Source organism: Lolium rigidum, chromosome 6 (assembly GCF_022539505.1).
Source record: "Lolium rigidum isolate FL_2022 chromosome 6, APGP_CSIRO_Lrig_0.1, whole genome shotgun sequence".
Lineage (NCBI taxonomy): Eukaryota > Viridiplantae > Streptophyta > Magnoliopsida > Poales > Poaceae > Lolium > Lolium rigidum.
This window is the reverse complement of record NC_061513.1, coordinates 156,357,701-156,385,505: the sequence shown is the minus strand read 5'-3', so window position 1 is coordinate 156,385,505 and position 27,805 is coordinate 156,357,701. Positions and strand designations below refer to the sequence as shown.

At 45.9% G+C, this 27,805-nt stretch overlaps 3 protein-coding genes across 3 annotated transcripts; 1 reads left to right on the top strand and 2 right to left on the bottom strand.

Moving 5' to 3' along the window:
* The first annotated feature begins 2,719 nt into the window (after nt 1-2,719).
* On the top strand, nt 2,720-7,431 carry LOC124668601 (cinnamoyl-CoA reductase-like SNL6). The gene is made up of 5 exons (XM_047205713.1): nt 2,720-2,975; nt 4,733-4,908; nt 6,560-6,760; nt 6,846-6,999; nt 7,090-7,431. Exons 1-5 carry the CDS (start codon nt 2,720-2,722, stop codon nt 7,410-7,412), a joined length of 1,110 nt encoding a protein of 369 aa, XP_047061669.1. The 3' UTR covers nt 7,413-7,431.
* A 4,281-nt stretch (nt 7,432-11,712) lies between these two features.
* LOC124663443 lies at nt 11,713-12,285 on the bottom strand. Its single transcript, XM_047201142.1, has one exon. It carries the CDS (start codon nt 12,283-12,285, stop codon nt 11,713-11,715), a length of 573 nt encoding a protein of 190 aa, XP_047057098.1.
* Nucleotides 12,286-20,119: 7,834 nt separating this feature from the next.
* LOC124665969 (scopoletin glucosyltransferase-like) lies at nt 20,120-21,771 on the bottom strand. Its single transcript, XM_047203328.1, has one exon. It carries the CDS (start codon nt 21,699-21,701, stop codon nt 20,229-20,231), a length of 1,473 nt encoding a protein of 490 aa, XP_047059284.1. The 5' UTR covers nt 21,702-21,771; the 3' UTR covers nt 20,120-20,228.
* Nucleotides 21,772-27,805: the final 6,034 nt, after the last annotated feature.

The following is a 27,805-nucleotide window of genomic DNA, read 5'->3' as shown; positions in this document are numbered from 1 at the left end:
AAAAAAGTCACCGTTTCTTGTACACCGTTAGATGGAGATCGTGGGGCCCGAGCGGGGAGCACCCTGTAACACAACAGAGTGCCCCGGCAGTAAATAGAATTTGGGTATTAATACCTCGCGAATCACAAGACAAATGCCGAGGTGCTGCGCTCCTATAATTCAAATCCCCTCGCTGGCAATCGATCGTTGGAGCGATCACTTTCCTTGGCGCGGCAGCGCTCGCGTCATGCGCGAAATCAATTCCCTTTTTGTCTTGTAGTGTTTAATTATGTTCACATGAAGCTTTGTATTCACACTAACAGCTCACGTTCCCACTTGCAAGTTGCATATAGGCAAGAGCGTTCACACTACATGCATGCATAAAGTATCTCATGGGTTTGCATTTAATGACCCAACTTTTCAGCACGAGGCAAGCTCTCACAAGTTGATGCATTCATGCACAGAGCATCTCGCTCTTTTTTCAGCACGACGTATACTTTCAATTCTCTTTATTTGCAATTCCCTTTTGACAATTCTCTTTTTTTGCAATTTCCTTTATGTTATTATTTCGTACGGTAATTCATATTTAATGGGGTCATTTTGCAATTTCCTTTTTCGGGCCAGTGGTATTTAAGGGGGAAAATAACGGGTGGGAAGATCCACTTGCAACTCAAATGAACTACCACTTGCTACTCAAATTAAGTACTATTTTAAGTTGTAAGCTAACAAAAGTTGCTAAAAAAATTCTAAATGAAATTTAGATTTTTGGGTTGCTAGGTATTTATATTTACCGTTGATAAATAACGGGGCACCGGGTTGATAACTTGTAAACAAAAAAAGAGTCGCTACATATTTTAAATTAAATTAAATTTTTAGGGTTGATATTTATTTTATATTTACCATTGATAAATTGCGGCCCACCGGGTTGATAGCTTGTAAACTAAAAGAGAGTCACTAAAATATTCTAAATGAAATACTTTTTAGGGTTATTATTTATTTTATATTTACAGTTGATAAATAACGAGGCACCAGGTTGATAGCTTGTAAAATAAAAAAAAATATTCGCTTAAATATTCTAAATGAAATACTTTTTTATGGTTGGTAGTTATTTATAATTACCATTAATAAATAACGGAGCACCGGGTTGATAACTTGTAAACTAAAAAGAGTCGTCAAAATATTCGAAATGAAGCTAGATTTTTAGGATTGGTAGTTATTTATATTTACTCGTTGATAAATAATAGGACACCGGGTTGATAGCTTCTAAACTAAAAAAATCGCTAAAACGTTTAAAATAAAATTAACTTTGGGGTCGATAATTTTATACATTTACCGTTGATCACTCAAGTACGGATGGGTTGATTATTCAAACAGAGAGGATTGATAACTTTTAGCCCGAAAAAAAGTTTCTCGAAACATATCAACATGGGTGCTAGTTTTGAAGATCTCGTCGTGACGGATTTATTGGTGAAAGCGAATTTTAATTTGGAGTTGTCGTTTGAAAGTTAAAACGTTTTGAATTTTCAAATTTGGAAAAGATTCCGCTGACATCCGCAGATTCGTCTATTTTATGCATGCATGCAGAATTTTTTCTCAATAGCCTGCATCAGGTTGATAATTTTATACATTTACCGTTGATCACTCAAGTACGGAGGGGTTGAGTTATTCAGATAGAGAGGGTTGATAACTTTTAGCCCGAAAAAAGTTTCTCGAAACATATCAACATGGGTGCTAGTTTTGAAGATCTCATCGAGATGGATTTATTGGTGAAAGCGAATCTTAATTTGGAGTTGTCGTTTGAAAGTTAAAACGTTTTGAATTTACAAATTTAGAAAAGATTTCGCTGACATCGCAGATTCGTCTATTTGTCAGCATGTACGTAGAACTTTCCTTCAATAGCTCGCACTGGGTTGATAATTTTATACATTTACCGTTGATCACTCAAGTACGGAGGGGTTGATTATTCAGATAGAGAGGGTTGATAACTTTTAGCCCGAAAAAAAGTTTCTCGAAACATATCAATATGGGTGCTAGTTTTGAAGATCTCGTCGGGACCAACGCATAGGTGAAAACAGATCTTAATTTGGAGTTGTCGTTTGTGAGATAAAACGTTTTGAATTTTCAAATTTGGAAAAGATTCCGCCGACATCGCAGATTCGTCTATTTTATGCATATACGCAGTAACTTTCCTCAATAAATTCGCACCATGTTGATAATTTTATATATTCACCGTCGATCACTCAAGCATGGAGGGTTGATTATTCAAGATAGAGAGAGTTGATAACTTTTAGTCGAAAAAAAGTTTGTCGAAACATATAAACATGGGTGCTAGTTTTGAAGATCTCGACGAGACCGACTCATAGGTGAAAACAGATCTTAAATCGGAGTTGTCGTTTGTGAGATACAATGTTTTGAATTTTCGAATTGAGAAAGATTCTCGCTTTACGTCATCGATTTGTTCTCTCTACATGCATGCTGTAACTTTTCCTGAAATAGGATATACTACAGTCCAAAATATTCCTAAAATGAAAAAAAAATTATGTCCTAAACCGATCGCTCAATTTGCTTTCAGCAAACGATCGCTAGCTAGGGTTGCCCCCTATAATTACACACGTCTCGTGGAACGCAGCCACCCCACAGACGACACACTTGCAAACCTATCTCCCATACCAGGCATAGCTCGAGAGACCTCCACTGCCGCACGCAGACGCAGCGCCATATCGAGCAGCGCGCGGCCGGCATGGGCGTCCTGCGGAGCACGCACAGCATGCAGGCCGAGTTGGCGGAGATGCGCTCCGCGCTGTTCCACGGGGTCGCGCCCGGGTGGCGGCCCACCGGCGACGCGAGGGCCGTTAAGCGCGCGGGCGGCTGGCCGGAGGCCGGCGCCGGCGGCCGCACCGTGTGCGTGACCGGCGGCATATCGTTCGTCGGGTTCGCCGTCGTCGACCGACTCCTCCGCAACGGCTACACCGTGCGCCTCGCCCTCGAGACACAAGGTGAGTCCGTTAGTCATCCCTGAGTTGAGCCTTCCCGGCTGACCGGCCATTGCTAGCTAGCTGCTTTTTTTCTTAGCCGTCCGTTTCTCGTGGTTGTTTTGGTTTTTTCGGACTCTGGCATGTGGATCCAGCCTCCCAGTCGACGCAGAACATAGTTAGTTACATGCGAGATGCGAGTTCATCTATCCATATTCTTGCGTCCATATCACTTTTTCTTTTTGAGAATTCTTGCGTCCATATCACTGATTGTGCGTCTACCCATATTGCATCTACCCTGTTGCATCTATCAGGGTTTATGGACTGCAGGATCCATAAACGAATTATGAAATTGCGGCTAGTAGTACACAGATGTAGACATCAATTGTCCTGTAGTATATCAGACGATATATACCGTACTCTCTGAGTCTCTGTCCACATCTAGGCGATGTCACCGTGCCACCTACCAATGCACTGGGTTTGGTCTTCTGCATCGCATCATTGCTAAAAGTAGCTAGAGTGCACGGTTCTACCTCATTTCGTTAACATCCGGAATAACCAATTTCAGTTGCAAGTCAAATCGACGCCCTTTGGACGACGGTTAGGTAGCATAGAAAGGTTAGCCATGACGTCTAATAGCTTTCAGCCTTCCCTTTCCACCGGCCTGGAGATTCTACATCCTAGTACACAACTACAAGTCCAACTAACTTACCTCCAGGCTACTACATACCGGAAGAAAACTGGTAAAGAGTCGAGGAAGCAATGGAAGATGATAAACCCCACTAATTAACTCGTGTAGGTAACCATGCATTTCTATCAGCTGAACGTTGAACGTTGACTAGGTGATGATACTCTTCGGTGCTGTTATAGTCGCAACTCGCGCACCACCGGTTGTTAGTTTCTGGCTGTGTCCGGTTTGATAATTTCGCCGTCTTTTGCAAGATGAGATGCATAAGGCGTTTCCCGCAAAATTCTCCCCTGCCTTCCGCTTTGCATCTTCCACACCCGGTCCATCGGTTTCTTCGAGGTTGGAAGCCGATCGATATTTTTTTCGTGAGTCTATATTTTTTGATTCGTCTGGTTGGTGATGAACAGAGTTACCAAACAAAAATTATTCAAACTCACGTCAAACAAAAATAGTCAGTCACACTGCTTAGTACTAAATATACTGTATTTTCAACGGCCATGTTGTATTTGTTTTTGACGTGATGATGGAAATTCCCTGGACAACTACAACATATACGTCACGATTGGTAGTAGATGTGCTCTAATGCCGCTACTTCCGGGCATAACTGTATCCACTTTGTGGACGTTTCATTCTTTTATGATCAAGTTGTGTGTTATTTTCTCTAAATATTGAAGCGGGCTCACATAAAGCACATATTAAGTACGAGAAGCTAGTAATTGGTCAACTCTGCTTCCATTGGCTGAACAAAGGTGCAGCGGTTTGATCTGCCCTAAGACCGACTTAAAAATTGTGATGCACCGATCAATAGCCTTACTTTTAAACATTTGGAGAAATTATTAGGACTTGACAATTGTGAAATAATTCCCGGTTTAGCTACTGACCAAAGCACGTTGGGCTTGGGCCGGGTCGAACCGAAATGACCCAAGTCCCACCGGTACTCTGCGCACCAGTAGTGGCGTGTTAAAAAGCTTGCGCTGTTTACTTGGTTAGGACAGCTAAGAAACTAGGAAGGCGAAATAAGAATGTTCCATGATCTCTAGGAACAGGCTTTGCTATCATAGATTTGACTTGTATGGCTCTATTCTAATTGCAGAGGACCTTGACAAGCTGAGGGAGATGGAGATGTTCGGCGAGGACGGGAGGGATGGGGTGTGGACGGTGATGGCAAACATGATGGAACCCGGAAGCTTGAACCAGGCATTCGACGGATGCGCTGGCGTGTTCCACACCTCGGCTTTTGTGGATCCGGGGGGCATGTCCGGCTACACGGTGAGTGGAACACACTGTCCCTCACCACTTCGATAAAAAAAATCAAAGCTCATGAGATCAATACCGTGTATTTATTATTATTTAGTTAGTTTTTTATGCAAATGAAAGAGAATGAACAGGTGCGCCACAAGCTTGCACTTGCACATATGACCGTGTAGTTTTGAATAGTTAAAGAATCTCTAAATAAGTGTGATTAAATAATATTGGATAAATAGACGGATCAAAACTTGGTTCAAAAAAAAAAAGATAGGATGAAACTTGTTTCAACAAAATAGATGGGAGGAAAAAAAATCTAGACAAGACCAAGATGTAGTGGTGGATGGAAGTATAGAAGAATGCACGCTGTATCTAACTCAAGACCCAACTACCCAAGTATATAGCAAAACGTCATTAGATTCTGGTCTTACTGAATGGTTGTTGGAGGTTGGAAGAGATTATGTGACCAGGTCTCGGTACAACGTGGTTACATCAAAAAGTAACAAGTAAACTGATCCAGTGAACAATGAGTTTGACCTTTGGTGAAACCATCGAGGGCAGCATAGATGGGTCGTTGTCGGTACTAATGCCTGCAACGAAGATTAGGTATATATGGGGAACAAAACATTTAAGCCCACTACACCTTGCGTCGTGGAGACCTCTTGTCAGGTTCTCTTAGAGACACGGCAACATGTGCATCACATAATCGGTGCCTTTCTTTCATTATGGATGTGCGTCACTTGAATGTAGAGGCTGGGTATCTTTCTTGCGCAATGTGATATCTATACGTTGTCATATTCCATCATGAGGGCTGCTCCGGTGCTCCCCCAAAACGAAGTTGAAGGGTCACAGTTGGTTATTTTTTTCTATGTTAGGTCCACCGAAACACGTATCCAGCCCATGTATACCGTCTGTATTAATACGGTATGTGTACGTCGCGTAAGAAAAAAAAGAGATCACGTAACCAGTTAACGATTTCATCCGCCTAAGTACCACCCCACATCATACACGCACGTGACCGTAGATACATATAAAAAAGAGCTACAACACAACGTGAGCCATATGTGTCTTACGAACGGTAAACCTACACTGAAATTACGAACTTGCCTCCGCTTACGAACATGTATTGAAAGATCTACACCATTGTTGTGTTTAACGCGCCCAAAAAATTTCCTGGGGAGGAGCACCGGAGCAGAAGTGTTCCATCATAGAATCATTGGCCAGCTTGGTGTACCTTTGTATCTTCTTTTATTTTTTACATGAAAAAGAAATCGAAGCACACATTTTTTGTTGTAGGAACTAGGAAGGACAGGTAAAGCACTAGGTGCCAAAAGTTAGTAATACTTCTTCTGAAAACTGAAAAGTACACCTTATTCAAGACGTATCGTACAGTTGACATTTTGAAATATGAGGGTAGTACGGCTAGGTGCGTGCTATCAGTTTAGTCAGGTCTTAACCTATCTACTATCTAATCGTTCAAGCCAAAATAATACTAGCATCCATAGACCATAGGTGCCCGTCTACTCAGCCACCAAATTCAGAGATATTAATTCACTTGCCTTGTTGCCCACGGAACAACATCAGATATTTTACTACCACGCATGTGACTGAAACACAAATTATGTTAGAAACAAAATGAACTTATGTTTTTCATTTTCGACCTTGCTCCTAACAGAAACATATGGCGGCCTTGGAAGCCCAAGCGGCGGAGCGGGTGATCGAAGCGTGCGTGAGGACGGAGTCCGTCAGGAAGTGCGTGTTCACCTCGTCGCTGCTAGCATGCGTGTGGAGGGAAAACCACCCTCATGACACACGGGGTCCTAGCATCATCGACGAGAACTGCTGGAGCGACGAGACCTTCTGCCGCGACAATAAGGTGGGTGATCAGTCCATATGCATGGAATCTAGATGCAAACTTGAAAATATGACATTGAAATGATGTTGGTATGAATCTTTTTCAGTTGTGGTTCGCATATGGCAAGACGGCTGCGGAGAAGGCGGCCTGGAGGGCGGCCCGGGGAAGAGACCTCAAGCTCGTCACCGTCTGCCCCGCGCTGGTCACCGGGCCGGGGTTCCGCCGTCGCAACTCCACCGCATCCATCGCGTACCTCAAAGGTCCGGGCCTGATCATGGAACGGTAGGAGCACTGAACAACCTGAGCATCTCAGCGAACTGACATACGTGCATCGTTTTACGCGTCTGCAGGATCTCAAGCCATGCTCGCCGAAGGCGTCCTGGCGACGGCGAACGTAGAGACCGTCGCCGAGGCCCACCTCCGGGCGTACGAGGCCATGGGCGACAACGTGGCCGGCGGGCGCTACATCTGCTACGACCGCGTGATCCGGCGAGCCGAGGAGTTCGCGGAGCTAGAGCGGCAGCTGGGGATGCCTGGCAGAGCAGCGACCGTGCAGAACGTCGACGACAGGCCGGCGAGGTTCGAGCTCTGCAAACGGAAGCTGGGGAGGCTGATGTCGTCCAGGAGGAGGTGCACATACGAGGACTATTACCCTATGATCAGGTTCGAGTAGGTTGCTATAACAAGGCTGGCTGATGCATGGGGGATTAATTTGAAGGCAGTTCAGTCACTTCAGTGGGTTCGACTAAGTTCTACTTCTACCGCTGCACATAACATCGCGCAAGGAACAAAGAATGAAGAACGGACTGCCCCGAGTGGTGCATGCTGCTTCATGCGGTCAAAGACAGAATCGAAGGGATGGGAAGGAGAGTAGTGCTAGTTTGTGGATGGAAGGAGCACATACCTTGAGTGTGGTCGAGTGCCATCATGTTGTGGATAGTGCTAGTGCGATCTTGTAGGTTATTTGAGCTTCATTAAAGTTGGGCCATGTTTCTTCTGTTATTCCGTTCTCCAGCAATCCAAACACGATTCCCAGGGAAGCAAATCCATTCTGTTTTTCCTTTGTCAGATGAACATTAACATGTACATAAAGTTCAACAAAGATCCGCATGCCCTCTGCTCCGGTGGCACACGGTTAGAACATCTCCAGTGCTTGTGTAAATTTGGATTCAAAAAAAAAAAACGGAGGCAAAAGCTTTATATAATTCATTAATAAAAATAAAAGTGTCCAGTTCTTAGGAGACAAAACTGGGGGAAAACCTATAACAACAAGACTAAGTCCACACAAATAGCACATCAACGCACACTCACATCCAAGCCTAACGGAGATCCAAACAACAGGTTCACACCCACTCTAGCCAACACAAAAGATCACAAAGTGATACAAACTAAACACTCCAAACACGACCCTCCAAGCCACACATAGAAAAACAGGCCAAGACAAAGGGGTGCACCAATCACTCTGTGGGGATCCTGCGTACGCAGCAGCCGAGGTGGCGAGAAAATCGAAAACCTATGTAACGACGATAGTTGCGGGCATCGTTGCTAAGAGGCCTGACTTAGCAACCCGTCACCAAAAGGAACCACATGCTTGCGGGACGCATACTAGGCAGAGACTGCAGCGTCAAGAACACCACTCTTCTCAAAGCCAAGTGTCTGACTCGGCGGAAAAGCCACAGCCAAGATCTCAAGCGAGTCTTTCCTCACTTCCTTGACGGAAGGAGGCATAGCCACACCACCACGTAACTCCTCTGGCATGATCTGCATGACCGGAGCCATGAACGCCGAGCAAGCCCTAGCACGAGGAGTGAAACAACCATAAAGGCCCGCTCCGTTCGCGCCCACTTTGCCAACACCAGGCAAAATCAAAGGATCGTCACACGTCCAGGAGAGCCTACCCAACACAGCTTCCGCTCGCTCCAGAAAGTCCCCATTTGCTAGCATCCAGCCATGCAAGGAGTCAACAAGCTCCATCCTATATTAGGTGGCGTTGAGGAAGAGAAAGGGCGGACGGAGGAGAGGCATCGACGAGATCATCCGCTCGCGGAGAGGAGGAATCGGAAGGCGATTGGTGGAGGAGTGTGAAGGAAGGGGATTGGGGAGGACGAAGTGTGCGAGTCGATTGGGGGCCGGCTCCTAGGGTTTCCTCCATGAGATGACTCTTTTATACCGCCTCCGTAAGAAATGAACGGCCTAGATTAGCTAGAGGTGAAATCTACGATGGGTATAATTGGATTTACTTGGAGAGGCTGGCCGGATCTCCTGCGTTTATCACTTTAGATCTTACTACCTTTAGTAAACTAGAGTTTTATATTTTCTGAAGATTATTATGATGGCTACACATTTGATCTGTAAATGGTGCTTGTGATGACGTGAATTTCTATGGTTTGTGGGAACATCCACTTGGAGATGATTGTTTTTTCGACAAAGGAAATATATTAATATCGAGAGATACCAATTACACCCTGTCTCTGCAACAACGCAATACCCTAATGTAGTACGGATGCACACAACCAAAAAACAAAAAAAAAACTAAGAAATAAAAAGTCCCGCTACGGTATTCTAGTCCTAGCAGCAACAATACATCCACCACCAGGATAACGCATCAACTTCAGACTCTCCAAAAGAAACGCCTCCAAGAAGGGAATAGTGCGCAAGCACCGTCGTCGTCCAATCAAAAGATCTTAGGTTTTCACCTTGAAGATAGTCCACGCTCTCAAAACAATGCCTTCAACCGGGTCATTGCTAGGAACAACCAATTAAGACCAGACCTTGGATTTTCACCCTGAGAGGTCAGACTGTGAACTTCACCTGTGTTGCCGCCCCGACATTCATACTGCTGCTGCGAAGTCCGAAACACCAAGCTAGTCCCTCAACAACGCAGAGACTTGAACCTCCATTGCTAGTCCTTTAATCCGGCCTTCATGATATTCTCCACCTCTTATTTCACCATGGACCAGAAAGTCACCTGATGGCAAGAAAGAACAGAGCTTGATGCCACTCTCTCCAGAACCAAACGGTCGGAACAAAAGCATGGGTGCGCACGACCGAATACCACCTGATCCAGCAAACTCCATGAAAGAGATGCACTGTTACATTCGCCGGTGGAGCTTTCCGGAACTCAACACTCTGGCAGGATCAAGAAGGACATGCCTCAGGAGGTCTTCATCTTCGCACAAGAGAAACCCAAGGACCGCTGCCTTTATTCAGCTCGGGCCCCAACGCCACTGATCATCCCATGTGGAAATGGAAGCGCAGCAATCTCCACCCATGTAGGCCGACAGGCATACTGACGCGCCACCATGGACCTCCGGGCCCCGACGGGACCAGAGTAGGCCTAGCACTGGGCTGCCTCCGCCCACCCGCCGCCGTTATAGCAGATGAGCCACCGCTGCCACTAACCACTGCCACCGTCGTAGAAGAATGGGCGCCACCCTCCAACCCCAACACCGCGCCTGTCCGGGACCCCATCGCCGCCGTGCCGCACGGGCCTTGCCCAGCCACACCTTCGGCGGCGGAGGAGAGAGCGATTGAGGAAGAGGAGGGGGCTGAGCGGCGGAGAGATGTTGCCCCGGGGCGGGGCGGCACCGCCGCCCAGGGGTTAGGGTTGGGGAGCTTAGGAGGCCAGCTGCTTGGATAATTAAGGAAACATACCAAACCGCATCGAAGTTCAGTACAAACACACCGATTTTTTTTTAGATAAAAGGCATAGATATGCCCGACTTTAAATTAATAAAGCCTGGAGAGGTTCACGAAACAAAGTAGCTTACAACTCGCTGCGGCATACAACTTAGCCAAAATAAAACACAAAAGAGATAAAAAACCAACAGCCACGAGCACACACATACTCGGAACCGACACTAGCAAAGAGGGAGAGCACACGGCAACCACGGCCCAAATGGTAAAGCTTGAGAATGGAGCATCAGGGGGTCATCCTGGATGAGGCGTAGATATCCCGGAGCGCATTCAACATCCAGCAGATGTCGGCCTGGTCGCTAGTCTTGGAGTTTATACTCCACAGCTGCAAGAAAATCGTGGTTTTATATACTCCCTCTCTCACAGTTTATTAGGCGTGCGCGTACCCCTAGGTCGCAAATTTGATCAATTTAACATTAGTTATATGTTATAAAAATTATATCATTAGAAAATATAGATGTTTTATTTTCTAATGATATAATTTTTGCATTATACAATTTAAATTATATAGGTTAAATTGACGACCTAGTGATACGGAGAAGACTAGTAAACTGATACGAAGGGAGTATTATAACAGAAGGGTGGTTAATGAGTTTCTTCTCGATAGCGAGCTTATTTCTAATCTGACACAAGGTTCAAGATTGGGCCAGAAACAACACCCATAACAAACGACGCGAAGACCCTGCCAGGCTAGATAGAATATAGTGAAATTGAACAAAATTCGCCCGGTCGCCAATTGGGGAAGCACACTCCAAGCGAATTCAGCCATGGAACATCCGAAAAGATATGGGCGTCTTCTAACGCCCCACACAAGGCACAAGAGTCATCTGAGGGACCGTGGCGAATCACAATCTGACTGTCGGAGGGAAGCGTATCTAAAACCAACTGCTAAGAGAAAATTTTAATTTTTAAGGGCACCGCAGCTTCCCAAACACACCGATCCCACCGACCATAGAGAGTTTACACGCCAAATAGAGGTATTATAGTACAACACAGGGGAGCTAAGCCCATCTTGCTACATGATTTGTGATGCTCGACTTGTAACATGTAAACAATTCCTGTTTGGTCGGCGCATTCTTATAAAGTTCGTACAACAAAGATGCAAATATTCATCAAACGATGGAAAAAATCGAAATCCTTTGCTTGCATCACATTCTTCCATTCGGATGAACTAAAAGTTGTACACTGCATCTCTCAAACCACACAATCTCACGTCGTCGATTGCAGCAAAGTCTGTACAAACACAAAACGGGGACACGCACGGCGCACAAACTCGGTCACCGACCAGCACCAGCACGTGAACTGCCATCCTCCTCGGGATCACTTCTGACGACCTGCGCTGCCGCGGCGTCTCCGGCCACCGAGAAGGAGAGCCGGCCGAACCCCCAATGCCCGACCTCGTACATCTCGATCCATGCCTTCTCCGTCACGCTCACCCTCATCCTGCCCTCTCTGGCCACACTCTCATCGATCGTGCTGCTCCACCACCGCGGGACGGCGGCCCCGCCCGGCTCGCCCCAGCTCTCCTTGCTCGCCCGCTCGGTGCCATTGCACTGGCCGCCGCCGCCGAGCCCCTCCACGTGGTCTAGCTGGTCATCCAGGTTCCGGACGCGCTTCGTCTTCCGCCGCCGCGTCTTGGCCACCCTGACCCACCGTCGGCCGGCCACGTAAGGGGCCTTGACGAGTGCCAGCGTGAAGCAGCTCACCACGGCGCACGGGCAGCAGCACAGCGCCACGCAGTTCGCCACCGCCGCGGCGCCGCACGTCCCGCACGACTGCCTGGCGCTGGTTCGTCGCGCGGGCTCGTCTTCGCATAGAGCGGGGAACCGGTACGGACGGGACGACGCCATTGCTGCCGGCCAAGCGCACCGTTGAACTTGGCGATTGGCACGTTGCCTGTGATCAACAAAAAGCCAGAACCCGTATGAGACCAGAATGTACGGAAATGAATGCAATCAGGGCGATGAAACAATACATCATCATCAAATAGTTTTGGGACTGATGTTCGTGTCCTTCATTTTTCTGTATCTATGCATACTGTGTATGTGATCGGAAGATAGCTGATCAGGAATAACCTGGTCAGAATCAGAATCCATTTTCACAAACTACTAGTACTCCATTATCTTCTAGGAAGTGGTAACTATAATTTAAGAACTTCTTACGAATATAGACTGAAACATTGGACATGGTCATCCAATATCGTTATCGATGAGTTGGAGAGACTAAGCTATGATTCTGTAGAATAGCACGCCAGCCTGATATTCTAATCTTTGACGCAGACTGGAGACCGCGTATGATGGATTGATGGTTAGTTTTAGTTTTGAACAGCACAGCGTTGGCTGTATAACCGCGTGTTTTTAGAATGCAGTTGCTACAACGTACCCAAATATATATAACTATAAAAAATATATTATTTCAGCAGAAGAATAGAAGATTGATCCTTGATCTAATGGAGATCAATCCAAATACTTGGATAAAATTTCTCGAAGAAGATGATTCCTCTTGATATGGCAAGCACGTCTTTGAACTCTCGTTTTCGCTTCTGAAAACACGTCCGTGACGACGACCACTACGATCGAACTGTTTCCTCTTCTCTCCCCTCCACCCTCAAACAAACAGACGGCAGACGTATGCATGCATAAAATTTGATTGAATCGATGATACGTTCGGCTTCAGGGAAGGTAGAAAAACGAAGAAATCGATCCTTACAGTATTACCGGCCAGTTTGATCGCAAGAAAGCTAAACCCGGGGACTAACGTCGTGATAAGAGAAATTAGAACCACGCATGGGCTGTCAAATTCAGCATAGAGAAAATAATTCGCACTCACCGGCGAACGAAGCGAGATGAACACCTCCGGATCTCCGATCTCCGGCGCCCCCCTACGATATACCGCGCCCTGCAACCCAGGCCCCAGAGGGCGATGGGTATGGAGTCTTCGAAAGGGGCAGCAGTCACCGCGACGATTGAGCAATAACAATGGAGAGTTGGAGTAGGAGAGCAAAAACAAATGTGGTACTAGGGACAGATGTCTTGCAGGGGGGATAGAACGGAATGATACGCGATTTAATGGAGCCGGGGGCAGGGGGGTAGACCGTGTGGAAATTGCAAATGGAGAAGAAGGGTTTTAGGCAGGCTGGAGAATAAAAGACGACGTGGGATAAACTAAGAATGAACTGTTGCAAGTAATAATAAATAAAATTGTTGAACTGTCACCTTCCGTCAGACTCCTGCCATGTACTATAGTATGGGACTGGTTTTCTTTTCTTTGGCGAACTAGTAGGGACTGACTGTTGCCTTCTGTCAGCAGGAGTGTTCTACTATTTTCTAAACCGTGCCTTCAAGAGAGAGAGGTAGACTGTTTCATATCAATTGATCCAGGCTTAAAAGATCACCAATCTATGGCGAGGTCAAACTAACCCTCTGGTGAAAAGAGACCATGGGAGAAACGGAGAACAAAATACCTGAAACTGAATGTCTGATCCAGCGCTCAATGTCCATGATCTAGTAACTAGAACAGCTAGGTCAATTATCCGGGAAAATCAAGGTGACTTTATTGCTGCCTCGGTCAAATATATTGCACACGTCTCATCTGTCAACGGAAGAAGCTTTATGCAATGCAAGCTGGTCTAGAACTAGCAAATCTGATTACTCCGGTGAAAAACAGATGCTTCTTGGAGGCGTCGTTTATGGAGAAGCTGATCTTCTAGTTGCTGTTTCAAGTTATGGATCTCGCTAGTGGGACGTTTTTTTTCTAATTCTTTTCTTTTTTTGGTTGTGCATCATTTATTATGTCATTATTAATTCAACGGAAGCTCAATCTGACTGTGTTGAAGCAATATAGTATTGCTCCGGTGAAAAACTGATGCGGAATGATGCCCCTGCAATTTATGTGGATGGGAATATCAATGAAGATATGCTAGCGAAACCTTTTCAGTCTCAATTTTCGTGGGGTGGGAAAATGGAAGGTGAAGGAGTATAGAAACAGAGTGCTCAAGGTCAAATTTTAGTCGTTTGCTAGGTTACAGGAGCTCTTTGAGTTTCCCCAATTTGGCTTGAAAAGGACTAGCGTGATTGTCAAGCTGGTGAAGTGGTACACATCTGGTCTCGATAAATTCAAATTGTTCTCTATGTGGGTGCGAATTGCTGGTATTCCACCTACTATGCTACATAAAGACGGTTTCTCAAATGTTGCTTTAATGTTAGTGACAGTTCAAGCAGTATATATGGAAGGATTTAGGCAGAATGATACTGTCATAGTCAAAGTTGGTGTTAGAAACCCCAAGAAAATCTAGAAGTGGTGGAGTTGACTGAAGATCCCTTTATGAAGTGGAAGAGACAGTCGAACAGGGAGCGTTCGTGTGGTATGGTCTGTGTTCGAAGCTGTGCTAGCTGTTAATATTATGGAGCTCATTTTCTTTCCATGGTGCTAACGGAGAAGGTCATCAAGCCGAGATCGGTGGAATAACTATGATGATCGGATCTTGGTGCTGAGGTGGAATTGGCTTGGCGATTCATGACTTGTAACAATGACTGGTATGTGGGGGCGACTGCACAGGAGATGTTCAGAGTTTTATCTTTCAGGGTGAAAATCCAAGGTATGACCTTAATTGGTTGTGCCTGGCAATGTTCTTGTTGAAGGCATTGTTTTGAGAGAAATGACTTTCTTCAGGGCGAAAACCTGAGATCTATGATCGGGCGACGACAATGTTTGTGCACTATTTCCTTCTTGGAGGCGTCGCTTATGGAGAAGCTGAGCTTCTGGTGTTGTCTAGGTGGTGTCAGTGTTGCTGTTTCAAGTTATGGATCTCTCTAGTGGGACCTTTTTTTGTAATTCTTTTTTTTGGCTGTGTGCATCATTTATTATGTCATTAGTGCATGATGTTGTTGCAGAGGCTGGGTGTAATTGGTATCTCCGCGATATTAATATATGCTCTTTATCGGAAAAAAAATTGACGAAGCTGATCAAGGCTATAGGATACCTGTGAAGAGCGATTAAGAAGGGGAAGTTAAGAGGTTAAAGAACTTGACAGTGCATGGTGGACAACAAAGTAATAAGGCACAACGATGGAAGATGAATCTCGGCAGAATGGTACTGATGCTGCTACGAGAGAGAAGAATTTAAGGGAAGAAGCTAATTTTAGGATAATTATGTTGGCTAAGGAATTGCAAGAAGAGAAAGGACTGAATAAAAATCAACATAGTGTTGTAGAAAATATTAACTAAATGTACGCAAAAGATGCTTCTATGATGGATAAAAATACAGAGCAAATAGAAGTGGGAGATTCATAGGAAGATGGTTTGTATATTCCAAATGCAACTTTTCAAGATGCTTGTGAAGCAATATAGGTGATGAGGGACCGGGTTCAGAGAGAATATAAGGAGGAACTTTCTGATGATGAAAGTTCCCAAGCTGATTATGAGAAGGAAAGGAGTGAAGCTGATACAATACTTGGCAATTCTAAAGTTTTCCACAACAAAAATCGGGTTGGGGTACTGGAATATATTGGGAATGAAAAGGCCAAATATACTATTGTAGATGAACAATAAGAACTTTAGGAATGTTAGAGAAAATCATGTCATGGACAAATATGCAGATAGGGCTATGGTTATGAATTCGGAGGTGTTACGAGGTAATGAAAATATTCATACAGTTCATAATACCACACATTTAACTTTACATAATATTTCTGCTAATGTAGGAGTAAAGCTATGAGATAATGAAGAGGGCAGTAGAGTAATTATCCAAGTTACATATAGGATTTAGAGGAAGCTATATTTAAAGAGTTTCGAGCTAGTTATAGAAAAATGGTCAGGTGGAGTTTGGTAATGTATCAAATAAAAATTTCTACAAGATGATTATGTCAAGGATCTGTCATATGATGGTGAGGATGTTGACATGGTAAGATGTATAGCTAGATGATTGTCTCAAAGGTTTGGCTGGTACTTTTAATAAGATAACTCTTAGTGGTATTTCATACATATGAACAGAGATAATTTTTACGAAAGTTTTAGTTTGCCCGGGGTACAAATGGAATGGTATTAAATTATTTAGTTGATTATGCAGATAGTTTTTTTCCTGAATCCTAGAGGTGTGGGTGAGGATGTAAAGATTTTTTAGGAATGCAATTAATGATAAGAAACTACAATTTGTTGGCATGCAGGAAACTAAGAATATTAGTTTTTTATTCATGATTTAAACAGAATGAGTGGTAGACATAGCTTTTCTTGGGTATGTGTTCCTTCTATTGATCAAGGTGGTGGTATATTATTACATCCAACTTTAATGTTCAAAACCTAGATGATGCTTTATAGATGTTATTTTCCTTTTTTTTATGTACCACTCCGGTGTCTAGCCTAGCCCCTGAGATATTATCCAAGATGTGTGATCCCATTCTGTCAATTTCTTGACATGTGTGCTACCTGAATCACCAAAGGCACATTCAATAGCAACCATCTCATAAAAATCATAATGTCGATAATTCAAAAGGAAAGTGCGTTTTCTTCTGATGTGATCTTAGTCCCCCAAATCAATGAGTAGTGGCATGTGATCTGACCACACATGGCTTAGAGCATGAACCATTACTAATGGTAAGATTTGTTCCTACTCAATCGTAGTGAGAAGCTTGGTTAGCTTCTCGTAAGTGGAAACATCTCTAAGAAAGACCCATTGCCCCTGAAAGAAGTATTTCTCTCATGTCGAGACTTTCAGTAATAGAATCCAAATAAAGGTCATCATGCATAAATTTGCAATTATTATTTTCATCCCCCCACTGTACGATAGGTTCCGGAGCGTTCTAGTGTATGAAATCACGAGAGCATGCCTAACTAGTTCTGAAAATCTGTTGTAGATGGCTACGTTGTTGCATGCAATGGTGCAGTCATAACTTTCAGAGTAATAAGCGGATGGCGTGGACAACCATCGAGAAGCTTTATCTTGGTGTACGAGTCATCTACAATCCATTACACCGTTGATACCCCAAACAATGATCGTAGGGTGTTTAATGGGGAATTAGTCAAAGAAAAGTGAGGTCCAATGTTGCAGAAACAGACAAAACATGCTAGGGCTTTCTCTAACCTTAGGCGACCATGGGAGATGCCCAAGGTCCCATGTGTATGGAGGGGGGACATGATCGCATCCTCCTCTATAGTACCAGCTATTGTTTTCTAAAATAAATTTGGTTAAAAATGTACAGTCGCAAATAAACAGAATTTCTTGGATGGTAGTAATCGACGAAAATCTTGCACTATTTTGCAAAAGCTTTTACTCATAACAAATGTTCTAATGTTGATCTTGATGATATCTTTCTCTAAGTTAAAAGTGTTGAAGTAACTTTGCTAGATGATTTGATGACAGCGTCTAAATATCTTCTATTTGTTACAGTTGTAGATTGCTATTTAAATGTATCAATTGCTTATCAGATCCTCTTGACTATACCTATAACTATGGTCTTAGCTTAAAGAAGTTTCTCTAGACAAAATAAAAATTGTTTGAGGTTAACTATGTTATAAGACAGATTGAACGGCTTGGTTACGTGTTGTATTAGGAAGGATATATTGGATAACATTGGTTTTGAAATTATTTCTATGATTATTTTTACCATGGAACCGTAGGGGAAGCCCCTACAGTGTAATTTTAATATTAATAAAAGCCAAAAAGGCTATCAAAGTTTAGAAGAGATTACATCTAGGTGGGAGAAAAATGGAAAAGAGACATTGTCTGTACAAAGTTGGAAGCTACCCAACCAACCAAAGGTTGAACCAAGGCCGTTTTGACTCTAAACTGATGCAACATAAGATCACTTTGGACTCTAACCCTCCAGCGCCCAATTGAAGGCAAGATACCCCTAAAGATATAATTATTATGTTCCTTTCACATATTCCATGCAACATAGGCAACCATCTCCATAAAGCAAGGGCCAGCAAAAGTCGATCCGGCTGCAGTATAGCGAACATCAATGTCCAAGTCCATGTCCCAAACGATATGGCAAGTATTCCAGCAATTTTTTACAAATGAGCATCCGAAGGACAAATGATCTCAGGTTTCCAAAACCTGATCTTGGCAAAGGACACACGTACATCCTGGATCTAAATGCCACTGCCGACGAAGCATCATATCTCTGGTATTGATTCTATGCTTGAATAACAGCCAAACGAAAACTTTTAGTTTCGGCAATCATCTTGATTTCTAGATTGCACGCAAGGCTCTGTCACATGGAACCGCCGAGAAGATATACTGGTAAAAGTGAGCTGAAGTGTAAGACATGCTTCCCCAAATGAATCTCCGTGTATCCAGATGACCCGTGATATTAGCATCAACAAGCAAGTGTTGAACTTGCTCGTATTCAGCATGAGCTTCCATAGAGAGAGGGAGGGCAAATAAAGTTCTGATGTCTGCAGTCAAAGCAAGCTCAGCAACAGTAGTGTCTTCAGATCGAGCAAACGAGAAAAGCCGCGGATACTGATTGCATTGCACCATTTGTCCAAAAATCATTCCAGAATAAAGTGACTCTCCATTACCTATCTGGGAGATAGTGATACTCCTGCAAATACCAACAAGGCTGAAAATATCTCGCCACCAAAAAGAACCCGAGAACTCTGAGCATGTGGTGCACCATGACCATACCGCCGCCAGACAAGCTTCACCCGGGGTGTATCCTCTTTGCAAAAAAACTTGTGAAGTTTCTTGAGGAGGAGAGCTTTATTCCGGAGTTCAATATTTTTAATTCCAAGTCCACCATGATTCTTTGGCCGACATACAGCAGGCCGCAAGAGAGTGACTAGACGATGTATCCTCATCCTTTTTTGCCCACAAAAAATGACGTCTAGACCTATCATTTTTTTTTAATGATAGTCTTATGAACCTTAAGGGAGCAGATGAAGTGATTGGGCAAAGAGGAAATCACAGAATTTATCAGTTCCAAGCGTCCACCATAACCGAGAAAACGAGCACTTGCGTTCAATCTTCTTTCGACCTGATCAACAATAGGAGATAAATCTTGTACTAAAGGTCTTGTGGTTCCAAGTGGAAGCCCTATGTAACTGAATGGCAAATTGTAGCACAACCAAAAACATTTGCCAAATGCACAAGAATCTGGTCATCAATGTAGGCATCATACTAGACTTAGAGTAGTTCACACGTAAGCCAGTAGCTCTGGAGAAATCATGAAGAAGTTGTTTGAGTGCTAGGAGCTGTTGTGGGCAAGCTTGCATAATCAATAACGTGTCATCGGCGTATTGAACAATCGGAAAATCCGTTTTTGGAATAGGAAGAGGGGCATCAAGAATACCATCTCGAAAAAGAACATTAACCATAGACTGAAGAAGGTTAGCGCCACTGACAAAAAGCAACGGTGAGAAGGAATCGCCATGTCGTGTCATCGGCGTATTTGAATGATTTTTCATCTAATACCCGAAGAAGCTTTTTTGAGGCACCGAAGCATTATTTTGATGAGATCATTGGAATCTATTTTCATTTGAAGTAATAAAACTAGCAAGAAATATTAGTTTTATTTTTCTACTTTCCTGTCGTTAAGTTGACATTTCTTAATTACTTAGCAATTTTTATAGACATTTCAGGCTAAGGATGTATGGTTGAATGTTTTTCTTTTGTGTGTTCCAATTTTGACAGATGTCCCTGAAGGGACATGGTTGAATGTTAATTTTGACAGTTTGCAAGTGGAAATAAACTCATATATCTCTATATATCTAGAGATAGGTACATATATATATTAAAGCCTTAGAGATACATAAAATACAGAGCTGGCACTAAGCGTGCCATGGATCAAAGTCCATTACTTGTCTTCTCCAACCTTCACACCGCTCCGTCGCGCCATCAACTCGTCCATCAGCCTTCCAACATCGTTGTAGGAAGATCCGCCGTTCTCTACTGCCCTCCTTGCCTCGACACCAAGATCTTTAGCCATCTTCTGTATCTCGCTGTTATCCATCAATTTCTCGATGGATTCAGCGATTACCTCACCGCTGATCACCTGGTGGGTCGCCGATCTGAAGTGCTTCGCACCGATGCTGACACCCACCTTGAGTACCTCCACCACGAGCTTCTCGTTGTAGAACTGATCTGCGAACCGTGGCCAGGTGACCATCGGAACACCCGCACTCACGGACTCCAGGGTGGAGTTCCAACCGCAGTGCGTGACGAACCCGCCGAGGGCCGGGTGGTTGAGGATGAGTATCTGCGGCGCCCAGCCTCGGATGATGAAGCCGCGGCCACCGGGCGCAACCAGGTCAGCGAATCCTTGAGGCATCCACTCTGAAGAGCTTGGGCCTGCGCTGCCGACCACCCACATGAAATTCTTGCCTGAGAGGTCGAGGCCGCGAGCGAGCTCGTGCAGCTCCGCCGGTGAGAAACTGACCATCGAGCCGAAGGAGACGTACACCACGGAGCCAGGCTGCTTGGTGTCCAGCCACTGCAGGCTGCTGTCCGCGTCCGGCGAGAGCACGCTGGCCCCTCTTCCAGCCATGTCCTTGTTGGCGAGTGCGACCGGGCCGACGAGCCACGCGCGGCAACCGAGGGTCGTCCGGTAGTGCTCGGCGTAGCCCGGCTCCAGCTTGTGGAAGCTATTGAACACCTCGCCGAAGTTCTTCTCGTCCGCAGCGTTGACGCGCTTGGACACTGTCGAGTTTTCCGGCGGACGCCTCCCGGTCCCGGGGCTGCTCATTTGGCTCCGCCTCATCTCGACATGGTGCGGCAGCCCCGGCAGGGAAACCAGGGCGTCGGGGTCGTCGGGGGCAGTCTCCAACGGGTTGTACCGCTGGATGCTGTCGGTGCAGGCCCCGGCGAACAGGCTGGTGCCGAGGAAGCCCACGCGCGGTACACCGTGCTCCGCGGCGGCGTCCGCGGACCAGTAGTAGAAGCTGTCCGACACCACCGCGTCGGGGTGGTGGTCAGACAGGAACTGGTCGAATGGCTCCCGGAGCTGTGTCACCGCTTGAGAGAGCCTGTGGCGGTCGCCCCGGGCTGTAAGGTGCGTGCCGTTCTCGACACCGGCCGGTAGCCCGACGTCGGGGAAAGGCACGACGGAGATGACAATGGGTGGGCAGTCGGTGCCGCGGAATGCGTCGTTGGCATTATCGACGGCCGAGCGGATACTGGTGGCGTTGACGGGCGTGGTGATGATAGTGCACCTGACGCCGCGCGAGGCGAAGAGCACGGCCATGTCGGCCATCGGAATGATGTGGCCGGGGTCCAGGTAGGGGAAGAAGAGGATGTGCAGCGGTGGCTGCTGCTCATCGTTGTCAGCCATGGCTAGCCGGTCGTCTAAAGTGCGGAGGAGGAGAGTGCAAAGCAGAGCCGCGACTTTCAAGAAGTGAGGCGTGTACTCTTTTCGTTTTGGATGGCAAGAGAGCAGTGTATGTATATTTGTACAGGTCTGAAAGCCACTTGTTTTTTACTAGTATGTCATCTCCGTCTTCCAGATCCAGATTGATTCCGTGATGAGTCAAGTTGCATTCATTGGCACCATTTTATTAGCTGAATTATTAGACGAGGCCCAAGAAAATCATCGAGCGCCACGTACTACCGTACTGTTTTGCAGTTTAAAGAATCACGAAATGATATAGTTGACCAGAAGGACGTGTACAGAGGCAATACAGTATGATTTTCCATGTGATCCCAATGCGTGCTTGCACGGTGGATCTGGAGTCACATCTGGACATGGAAAACATCTGTATCTGGACATGGAATCAGTGAGTACTCCGTGTGTATGTATCTGGAGTAGGGTGGAAGCAAGAACATTGCGTTCCGTCAGATCAATGACACGCATGGGACACGTATAGCATGGCACATGGAAAATACTGTATCTGAATCAGTACAGCTGCATGGGACACGCGTAGCATCGACGCGCACATATTGCTCGGCCCATTTTCAGATAACCACGCAACTATTTGTTTGCATAGTGCGATCCTCCGCTTCGTGTCCCTCCACGTGGGAGGCAGAGGAAGGGGCAGAGTCCACCGCACCGACATTTATAGCAAGCAGATTGTATTCGATTATGCCCACGCGACGTAAGAGCATCTCCACTCGTTGGCGCTTCCCACGTCCAAATTACCGCCGGATTGAACGAAATTAAGTCGTGGGGAGTACCGTATTTCCAGTCGTCCACCCGGAGTTCGGCGGACATAGTTTAAATTTAAACAAAGCGCCGTCCCGCGTTACAAGTACGGCCAGTTGATCGGCAAAAGGAGCAAAAGGATCAGCTACAGATCGCGATCGGAGGGAAATTACACGGAAACAGGCTCATCGGCAGTCCCGGCCAGCACGGCGGTGTCCGACGGACCAGTTTCCTCACACGCTATGGCCGAAGCGGCTGCGGCAGTCGACGATGAAGCAGCGGCAGTGGACGTCGAAGCAGCCGCAGTCGACGAGGTAGATGGTGAGGAAGCCGAGGTAGGAGCCGGCGGAGACGACGAAGGACTGGCCGGAGTGGCTCGGAGGATGTCGCTGCGGTGGACTCGGTACCAATTCCTCGTCTCCTCGTCCATCGGTTCCATGTTGCCGCCGCCCATCAGGAACGCCAAGTCTGTGTTCCTCTTCTTCGTCGCCGCCGTCGTCTTCAGCAGGGCGATCCGGACGCCTTGGTTGGCGAGCATCTCCCGCCACCTGCCGTCGAACTTGTCGTTCCTCCCGTCGGTGTGCGACCTCAAGTCGGCCCAGCACTTGTCGATCGACGCCCGCATCCCGTCGGCGGGATTGCTTGTCTTTTGAGCTCTTTGAGCTTCTTCGGCCGAGTTCGGGCGCCCTTCCGCCGCGCAAGCCGCCGGAGCGTCGGGGTTGTACTGCTCGGTCTTGCTCTTCGAGAGGGTCGTGCGGGTTTCCTTCCACTTCTCGCAGTTCTCGAGGCGGGTGTAGACGTTCGGGAACTTGAACCGCAGGCCGGTGTCGTCCGTGTACATGTCCAAAGCACGGCGCAGCTCGGGGAAAAAGAGCACGGCGATACGGGTCAGCTCACGACGATGTACCTCGGTGATGCAGGTCGACGGAGCATACCTTTTGCTCCAAGTCGTGGCCGCCGATCGGCCGTTTTCGACCTCCTCCTGTATGACGTGCCATTTGTTGCACGCCGTCTGCATGATCCCCCAATGGGTGGCAATTGCCTTGTCTCCCCGGTACACGTTCATGTTCGTCTTGTTGAAGTAGGGATCGACGATTTGGCTCTTCTTCTTCTTCGTCTTCTTCTTCGATGGCTTGGCTTCCGTCGGCAACATCCTCCCGATGCTCGTTGCGCGCCGCCACAGCTGCCGTCGCCCTCGCCTCCTCTTGCGTGAAGAACCCCGGGCTCGCGGCGGCGGCGACCATGAAGAACCCCGGGCTCGCAGCGGCGACCATGGAGCCGGAGGTGATCATCTCGTGGATCTCCTCTTCGTTCGGCGCCGCCATCGCGCCGAACGGGAGCGGCCCTCGTCGCATGACCGGCGAGCTGCCCTCGAACTGGCCGCCGATGCCGACATCAAGCTCGGGCGGCGACGGCGTGAACCTGGACGGTTGGACGTAGGCGCCCTCTTGGAACATGGCAGGCGGCGACGGCGAGTACATCGAAGGGGAGAAGGACGACGGGGAACTACTTGTACCTTGCGCCGGCCATTGGCCGGGGAACATGGCGCCGCCGCCGCCGCTCATGGCCATGCTGATCTTCCTCGCTTGTTCGTCCTGGGCCGCCGCTGCCGCCCTCTTGGCGGCGGCTTTTTTCACCCTCTCCGCCCTGCCGCATGTTTCCACCTCGCGCCGTTTCTCGTCCGCCGCCCACTCTGCGTTCGTCATGCCCGGTGGCCGCTCCTTCTTCGCCCGCGGCTTCCTCGTCGTCGCCTTCGGCGGCATTGTGGTGGACGAGAAGACGAGGAGGAGAGCGGTGGTGGACGAGAAGACGCCGCCGGGAACTGGAACTGGAAGACGAGGAGAATGGACAAATTCGGCGGGAGAGAATGGGGATATGCAAGCAAATTGGAGGGAATGGGGATATGCAAGCAAATTGGAGGGAAAATCGACAGGATTTGGTTTTCCTGTCGCCGACTACGCGGGTCCACACGACGTTTCGCGCCAAAATCTTTCGTCCGGAGTCCCCGAGCGCGCCCCGGGGGACCGGGGATGGCGTGGGCTCGCCGGATGAATGAAGGGCCAAATCCGGACGAAAACGAGGAACCGGGGGCGCGACTGGGCCGATTTACGCCGTCCGGATGTAAAAATGGCTCGCCGGGGGCCTGTTCGGGGGGACGAGTGGAGATGGTCTAACAGTGAGACTAGTCATAGTGGGAAGCACATAGAGTAGTAACATGCACATGTTACTACTCTATGTTACTATCTTTCATAGTGGTTAGTAATATCAAAGTAGTACTCCTCCGTTTCTAGATACCAGCCATATAATTTTTTGCGAAAAATTCCAGAATATAAGGTTTACTGTGTTGCTCCACTTGTATGAACAATATTTTGATAGATTTTATTAGGTTTTCTTAGCTTATGCAAAGTCTTCTATTAGCTCACGTCAATTGCCTAGGGTTAATCCCAGCCAACATGGTGTAAGTTTTCCTAAATGTGTGTTTCTTAATTTCCGTGCCAGAAATTATATGCCTTATATTTAGGAACGGAGGGAGTATCATATATATCGTCATTAATTAGCTTATAGACTCATTATATCTTGAGAAGTGTGATGTTACAGTAACTAGCTATGTTACTCCATCCCCCTCTCTCATCATTAACTCACTGCCACATAAGCAAATTTGCTGAGTTAGACCCTTAGTTACTAGTGAAGTTACTCCCACTATGAGTAGTCTGAGGTCCAACCATGAACCGTAATAAACGATCGTGTCCGGTGAAATGGTCTAATTTGGCGTAGCCTAAATTTAGGATGACTTTGTGGTTTAAGGGCTGCCCGTAATTCCGCATTAAGCTACTATTTGTCTGTCCTAGAGTCGCACGGCAAAATATGTTCAATTACATTGAACTTTACAGGCATTAAGCGTTCAAAATCATTTAATGGACATGAGGCATAGTTGGACATCATCACACCCAATATACATCACTTTAAAATTCAGGTAGCAACATTTAACACATTTAACTAGCATACAATAAACCACACGGCCCTAACAGCACATCTTTTACACAATAGATTTAACATTAACATTAAAATGAAGCACTGAGTTGTCTCTCCTACTGTAACATTTGATAAACTATAACATGTACTTAAAGATACATGTTTTTGTTATTACTTACATGGCAAGTAAGTACATAACAAAAAAACGGCACAATTCTAAAACAGATATAGCAATCTACATCTATATATAAGATTTAAATCAGAAATTTCTCCTTCCTATATTTATTTGGAATTTTGTCGATGCTTAGGGAGTAATGCTACAGCAAACTGTGTGTCACAAGAGCTACTGAATTCTGATCGAATAAAGAACACACTAAGAAGTTTGGTGCGCTGCCGCCGTGCCCGTGGTGCTAATCTTTTAGCACGAGTGCTTAATGGTAACTATTTTAGAGTGTGTGTTTTCCCGGTCTGTGAAGTGGTATGTGTGTTTGCTAAAAGTCAATCTAAGCAGGCGATGTAAGAGGCAAGAATGATAGAATTATCGATATAAGAGGCAATAATGACAGAATTATATAGCGGTAGCATACTATTGTATACCTGAACATATGGATGCGACAGTTAGAGAAAATTCTGTAAAAAAATTTGTTTTGAGAAAACCAAAAGCAACAATTATGCATGCTCAATTCGCAGGTCCACACGACAATGGCGATATTGTGGTATTTTGTCCATCGGTCAACACCGACGGCCTGGGCCTATGTAAAATCACATCCAGATATCTAAGCAAAATGATGAAGGAAAGGAAGGAAAGAACCGTTCCATGGACATAATAATGAAATTAGAGTTCGCAAAATGTCAACCAAAATGAAGAAAGAAGGGAGCTATGCTCATTGGAAAAAAGGTGTTTTTGAAAAAGAAGTTGTGCTCTATGGGAGCACAGAGAAATAAACTTCGGATACCAGTTGGGATCCATTTTCCAGGAGGGGAAGGTCGATCACAAAAGGCAGAAACAAAGTTTCGCTTCAGGCATGCCACAACCACCATGACGAGCTTCGTCGCTAGTCTTGAGGATACTCATTAGTGGAAAACACCGCGGTTCACCCGGGGGATAACTGTCTAGCGATCATCCGCCTCCCTAGAGTGATGTGTGTCTTTGATGTGGCAAAAAAAGGTGGGGGCCACCATGTGCGTACCGTTCTCTTCTTCTCCACATTATCCTCTTCACGGTGATGTGGTCGTGTTCCTCCTCTGACACCTCTGCGCCGCAGCCACCCGGCGCCGACGCCGAGCTTCCGCGCGACTAACTCGAGCTCGTCCTTCTCCTGTCCCGCAACCTCCGCGCGGCCCTTGTACAGCAGCCACAGCTGGAGCGCCGCCCGCTTGACCTCCTTGACATAGATCGTGACGGCACCCTTGGCTGCTTGCCTCAACAGTAGCGGCCGGTGCTCCGTCTGCATGGGATACTAGGAGTTCTTTAGGAGCATTTTTACATGGAAAAGCAAAGTGACATCAGCCATACAATGTTCACATAATATTTGATATGAATCACAAAATAATGGTGCATACTCATCCAAATGAGTCCACATGGAAACCATATCCATACCATTGGTTGTAGTAAGTTCTCTACGGTGTGCATCCTCACCTTCTTCTTTCTTTGAGTCTGCAAAATGTTAGGTTCTTCCACGGCAACTAAGACTCGCTCATGAACAGTTTTTTATCAATGCATTCTGATGAAAGTGATCCTGGTGACAATAATATATAGGATGCACTTCACCATAGATCATGTTAAGTGCTTTATCTTCTTATATATCTCGAATACGGGCTAGTAACTTACAAACACCGGTATAAAGTACAAACTATAAAAGCTCCATACTAGCATAGCATTTATCACTACTATTATAAGTTGCTAGTACGGTATCAACATTATACTCACATTGATGGTTAAGGTGATCTTTGGATTTGCAGTCTTCACATTATAATTGGTGAGAGGCCCACATCATGGATGAATAATTGTTCATCCAAATCATTAGTACTTTCATAATTCCATGCCTCTTCATCAGACTTGAAATACTCTTGTCCCTTGCCTCATCCATTGCAAGCTTCATTTTTTCAAACAAAGTAATCCGAGAAGACATGGTTAGCACCAAAAGTTTTTATAGGTTTTTTGTTTTATATTTTTTTGTTCTTTTAAATATATAAATAAAAACTGTAAGATAATAGCAATAAACGGAAATAAACTATGTGCGAGTGGGTAGGTAATAACCAACCGCTATGCTTCCCAGCAACGGTGCCAATTTGACGACTAGATTCCTACACCAACAACATGG

Bases quoted from the DNA above. Each gene is read 5' to 3' on its own strand.
- LOC124663443 (XM_047201142.1), bottom strand. From the start codon at position 12,285: ATGGCGTCGTCCCGTCCGTACCGGTTCCCCGCTCTATGCGAAGACGAG.
- LOC124665969 (XM_047203328.1), bottom strand. From the start codon at position 21,701: ATGGCTGACAACGATGAGCAGCAGCCACCGCTGCACATCCTCTTCTTC.
- LOC124668601 (XM_047205713.1), top strand. From the start codon at position 2,720: ATGGGCGTCCTGCGGAGCACGCACAGCATGCAGGCCGAGTTGGCGGAG. The intron at 2,976-4,732 runs GTGAGTCCGTTA...TTCTAATTGCAG, and splicing joins CCTCGCCCTCGAGACACAAG to AGGACCTTGACAAGCTGAGG. The intron at 4,909-6,559 runs GTGAGTGGAACA...TGCTCCTAACAG, and splicing joins GGGGCATGTCCGGCTACACG to AAACATATGGCGGCCTTGGA.